Source organism: Athene cunicularia (assembly GCF_003259725.1).
Source record: "Athene cunicularia isolate RWA chromosome Z unlocalized genomic scaffold, athCun1 chrZ_part3, whole genome shotgun sequence".
In the NCBI taxonomy this organism is placed as follows: domain Eukaryota; kingdom Metazoa; phylum Chordata; class Aves; order Strigiformes; family Strigidae; genus Athene; species Athene cunicularia.
In genome coordinates this window covers 1,614,825-1,620,239 of record NW_020799144.1, presented here as the reverse complement: position 1 = coordinate 1,620,239, position 5,415 = coordinate 1,614,825, and the positions used below count along the sequence as shown (strand labels likewise).

The 5,415-nt window shown below is 41.3% G+C and overlaps 1 protein-coding gene across 1 annotated transcript in view; it reads right to left on the bottom strand.

The window, feature by feature from the left end:
• DDX58 (DExD/H-box helicase 58) overlaps positions 1 to 5,409 on the bottom strand; it is a 19,500-nt gene extending 14,091 nt beyond the window's left edge. Inside the window, 5 exon segments of the mRNA XM_026866486.1 lie at positions 1,448 to 1,465; positions 1,468 to 1,597; positions 2,944 to 3,122; positions 4,957 to 5,088; positions 5,221 to 5,409. Coding sequence (XP_026722287.1) covers positions 1,448 to 1,465; positions 1,468 to 1,597; positions 2,944 to 3,122; positions 4,957 to 5,088; positions 5,221 to 5,326 — 565 coding nt within the window. The 5' untranslated portion in view covers positions 5,327 to 5,409.
• Between the last annotated feature and the right edge of the window lie 6 nt (positions 5,410 to 5,415).

Sequence of the window (5,415 nt, the reverse complement as noted above, 5' to 3'; positions counted from 1 at the left end):
CCCTTCCCCCCCCCCCCGCTTTTGAAGGACCAAAAAATTATAAGACTGTTTCCATCCTTTATCTTACACGATAATCAAGACAGGTTCCAAAGAACCGTCCCTGGGCTTTGCATGAAGAGTCTCATTGCAAACAGAACACATGATCACAAAGTGCTGGTTTTGGACAGAGACAAAGAGCACATTTTCACCCTAATTCAGGTGATTCAGAAATTCAGAAAATTCACCCTTATTCAGAAAGCACACAATATCTGCAATTAACTTCAGCTAGCAACTCTTTTTATCTGCCAATATTAAAATGCTTCCAACATGCACAATGTTTCTTTAGTGGCTTTATTAAGGTGTATGTTAGCAGAAGCTGCCCGAAAAGACAGTGATATCTTTAACTTACAAAATATCTGTTAACCAAATAATGTGTATAGCCATCAGCTACATAAAACAGTATCTATATACATAGTATAGTATATACATATATATACATAGTGTATATATAGTATCTATCTATTTAAGTATTATATATTATTTTATATCAAATTATTTATAAATTTATTAACTACATACATATATAATAATTAAATGTCCTGATAAGAAATTACACACATTTGATTACAGCAATAAAAACAAAATTAGAAATCAAAACTAGAAATACTGTTTAAGAAGACATTTAAAAGTAGCTTGTCCCAATTGCTAATTAAAAACTATTCAAAAAATCACTTATGGTTTGGGAGAAAGCAGATGTAGATATAAAGAAATGCAGTCCAGTTTAACTAAGTTCACTTGCCTTAATTATTTTGTAGTGAAATACTGTATGCTGATCTAAATACTCCCATGCTGCAGGGTACTCAGGTATTTTTCAAGTGAGGAAAGATAAATTCAATGACAAAAGCAAAATCTTACTAGGGGAAATTCTGCATTTTTACAAAGTATGAACATGGCCACTTGGTAAATACTGCTTATCAGTTTCTCAAAGAGAAAAGCATACAATCTGCTCTGTGAATCATAGAAGTCTATCACTGTCTAGAATATCAAACTAGTGATCATATTTTATCAGAAAACATCACATCTATCACAACTTAGGCAACCAAAAAGATGGAAAAAGGTGAATTACAGTAGAAGTGAGAAAAGATTATAAACATTTGGTTAGTTCTGTACTTTCAGAGTCTGGTATGCTGTTCAATTCTGTTTACCAAAAAAAAAAAATCATGATTCATAACCATATGGGAGGAAAAATACACAAAAAATAGTTTTTGACTGTTTGTAGGGTAGTACCTCTATTTCATTTTATGTAAAAAAATTTTATTTTAAATAAAATTTTTAAAGGGTTTTAAACAACAATGAGCAATGTGGTCTGAGGGTATTCTTTTAAATTAGTCTTAGTCTCCTGAAAAAATAAATTACGGTCTGGTACAATAATAGAAAAAGAGCATCATAAAAACAATTCACAGTTTACCTTCTCTCATATTCCACATTCACTTGCATTGTAATATCCTGCATTATCTAGTGCCAGCTGAAAGCTTTTTGGCCAGTTTTCCTTGTCCAATCGACAGAGGCATTCAATGAATTTAGTTAACCCAGCTGCTTTGCTTCTGTATTGCTTAATCTGCACACACAACAAACAGAAGTTGCTGTAGCTTCTGAGTCATCAAAACCACTGTTCTTGATTGATATCTTCATTTGTTTTGTTTGGTGTTCAGTTGAAAACTGCCTTTCCTTTTCACAGAATAAAAGGTCTCCAGTAAAATTCAGTCATTTACCTACTACAGCTGCAATTCAGCTAGTCTAGGTGTATTCTGAACTTAGCCAGACTCTATCAAAAGGTAGGCTATTTGCTTAAATATTCACAAGGCCAGAAACATCACAGAGCTATACTGTGAATTTTCATCTGGCAAGGTCCTTGTAGTAAGCTGTATCTGCCATAAACCTCTGAGACCGAACTGATTAAAAAACATTCCAGGATTGGGAAATGCAGAAGTACAAAGTTTATGGCATGCCTGATGTTTGGTCAGATGCAACAGCTTTCCAAATATTATGGGTCTCCATAAAAAAAACATTGCTTTAAAAATCAAATAGCTGCAAGCAATCCTTCTCAGGAGTCACAAGGAGCAAGAACACCTAACAGAATCCTTCCCACAGCATCAATAACATTATTAGTGAGTCATAAATGATGAGTGATTGGTAATATCACCTGGTATCAGCCATCCATAATGACACTGAGCTAGAGCTGGGTAACAGTACAGCAGCTTCACATCCAAAGGCAATGAAAATGTCGACTTCTGTGGCACAGCATTCAGCTAATGACTTCAAACCAGAAGTTTCGTTTTACCCTATGACCATCCCTTTGGGTACTGACAAAATTCAAAGCCACACAAAGTTTCTAGGGATTTCCACAGTTAAGGTAATAGACTATGTCAAATCCTATGACAAGCATGAATCAACTTAGGCAACATCTAAATGCAATTTTGCCTACTTCTATCTGCATTTTTAGGAGCATTAATGCAGCATGAACACTGCAGAAAGGGATCTATTTCAATGGGATGGCAAAGCACCCATTTCACTGTAATGTGGCACCTTCCAGAGCCCTTGAGGTCTCTCTGGGGGGCCCTGGACCCTGCAAAGACACACAGCTGAGCACTGTCAAAGCCAAAGCCACCACATCCTGCTTCCCTGCCTGCAGCCCTTTCACAGGCCACTTCATTCACCGAGCTGGAGGGGTGAAGAATGAGATGTGCGGGTGTCTCAGAGAGCGCTGCTGTGTGAAGCTGCAGCCACACAGCAAAGCCTCCTCTAAGCAGAAGAAAGTAAAATCCCTTCCCAGGGAACTGTGGCTGGTCATCCCCCTCTCTCGGCAGCAGATGGATGGGCAGCAACTCATCCCACAGATGAGACAGCCAGCACTTCTCCACAGCAAAACTAGACAAATATCAGGATTTTTACCACTAACAGTACCTGCAGGATCTCATTGCACTCCCTTTCTATCAGGCATGTGTTTATGTAAGGCATGAGTGCTACGGGATCAACTTCTCACATTGTTGCTTCTATGTGCTTCAGGAGCTGTCTGTGCAACTCCAGTATTTCCAGTTTGCTGAAGTCCCAGTTTTCAATTGCTTCTGCCAGCCCAGTGTAACCTTTCAGAAAAAGAGACACATTGTTACTATGAATTCAATAGGTAGGAACAAGCTGAAAAAACACACTGGAGAAATTAAAATTATTTTGGCCTTTTAATGGACAAAAACCTAGATGAATCACAAACAATTTTTATAAAGGGACTGTTGTCCTTTATATCACTTGTATGTATAACATGAAAAACCCTATGCTAAAAGAACAGTAACACTTGCAAAGGGGAAAAAGAGCTATACAATGTTGTAGCTTATATCACCCAAGCAAAAATAACCACCCCCTTCCTTTGATCCATACAATACTGAGACCCTTGCCATCCATGACAGTCTTCCACAGATTTCCCAGAGCACAAGACACTCACTCAGAATCACAAACACCTCTGGTCCCCTTTTCTATTATTTACCAGCCCTTTACTTTTTAGTCCTGTCCTTGGCTCCACCCTCCTTCAAAAATCCTTGTTATATTGGATTAAAGTCAGTCCCTGACTGAAAGCAAGGCAGACACCTTCAGCCTTAACAGTCAGCAAACAGCTGAAAATACTGTCCTGGAAAAGAGTGTGGCAGGGAATGATATTTAGAAGACTTATGCAATTTGCTCTTGTAGGCTCCAGAAGTGGAAGAAAGTAGTTCAGGGTCCCAGAGGAACTCCAGGCAAACAGAAGGAATTTGCCAAACTTTTTGTTTTAGAGGATCAGGAGAGCATTGTGGGTACTTACCACCACAGTGTTTTTAATCTAATTACCACCTAATCTCTGCACCTGACAAATACAAGAGTAATGCTAAATTCTAGTCTCAGGCCCAATTAATAAGTACTTGGGATAGTTCTTAGGTTAACTTTAACCAGTTTTCTGATGAAGATACACCAAACTGAACGCTATGCACATGTCCAAATAAGATACTTTTGCAATTCAGAAATCAGAACTATCACAGCCTGGTACAAAGTTGCTCTGGACCTAGTATTTGCTTTAAGGGAAAAGTGGGCTACATCCAAATGGTAAGAAATTTTGTAATAATTGCTAACTGACATACTGTAACTATCCATAGTTAATAGTGAGTAAATGAAAACAGAAGTGGCATATGGCATGAGATTTTGGGGTTGAAAATGTCTAGTAAATCACCAGAAAGAATCTATGATAGAAGCTACATGTATAGATGAGAGCTGACAGAACCCGGTAATTTTACACCTTCACAATCTCTTCTGTCACACTTTGGAAAGGAAATTGCATTAGGATCTCACACACAGTCGTAGCTAGTGAGGAACAATCATCTCATTTATAAACTATTAATAGTTACTTCTTGAAACACAAGACTTTTAAGATCTCTGAATAATTTTTAAAAATCGGTTCTTAATTTAAGACTCTGTCCTTGAATGAAGTTATCCCATGCTACCACTTAACTCCCATGCACATCCCAAAACCCATTTAAGCTTTGTATTTTAGAGGACTTAGCTTCCTTTAATTATATTTGATGAGAACAACAGCAGTCTTATGTCTTCTCTAAAGTCTCTGAGGCAGACAAGTCTTCTGTCAATGAGGCTTTATTCTACATCCCTTCATCTTACACTGACTTTCTCCATTATCAAAATTGTTCCACCTGCTTCTCAGATGGGCATTTCCCTGTGCCTTTGAAGTTTTTTTTCCAACCTCTGTCAAACCCGTTTTTCCTAAGGCATCTCATCTGATGTGACAAGACACGATGGCAGAAGCCCAAGGGTAATGGAGCGACCCTCCACGTCCCGGGCCCACGGGGCTGGTCTCCCGGGCTGAATGCGGGCGGCGGCCGCTGCGGCTCTGGCAGGGAAGGGGAGAAGCGGTCGAAACCACGCTTGCGAGTGGGAACCGACCTGCTGCAACCCGGGCGCGGAGGAAGGCCCGGAGCCAGCCCTCGGCCTACAGCTGCAGGACGGCGTCCAGAAACAGCGCGGCGGCCGCCCTCACCCCCTTCTCCTCCTCCTTCCGGACTCTCTCCTTCACATCTAGCAAAAACCCGAAGCAGGCAAAGAGTGAGGGAGAGGGCCCGCAGTGGCGTCGGGGAGAGGAAGGCTCCCCACCCGCGCCGGCAGCGGGAAAGATGCGGGCGCAAGGCAGCGCCGGGGGAAGCTCCTCACCGTCGGACAGCCAGTCCGTCATGTTGCTCAGGATGTAGATGGGGTTCAGGGCCCCCTAGATGTTCCGCCTGCAGCGCTGCAGGTTCCTCTTCTCCTCCGCAGCCATGCAAAGGCCGACTTCGCACCGCCGGCGGCACCGGCACCGCTCCCGGTCCCGGCTGAGTGCGGGGTGCGGGGCTCGGCCCCTGCCCTGGC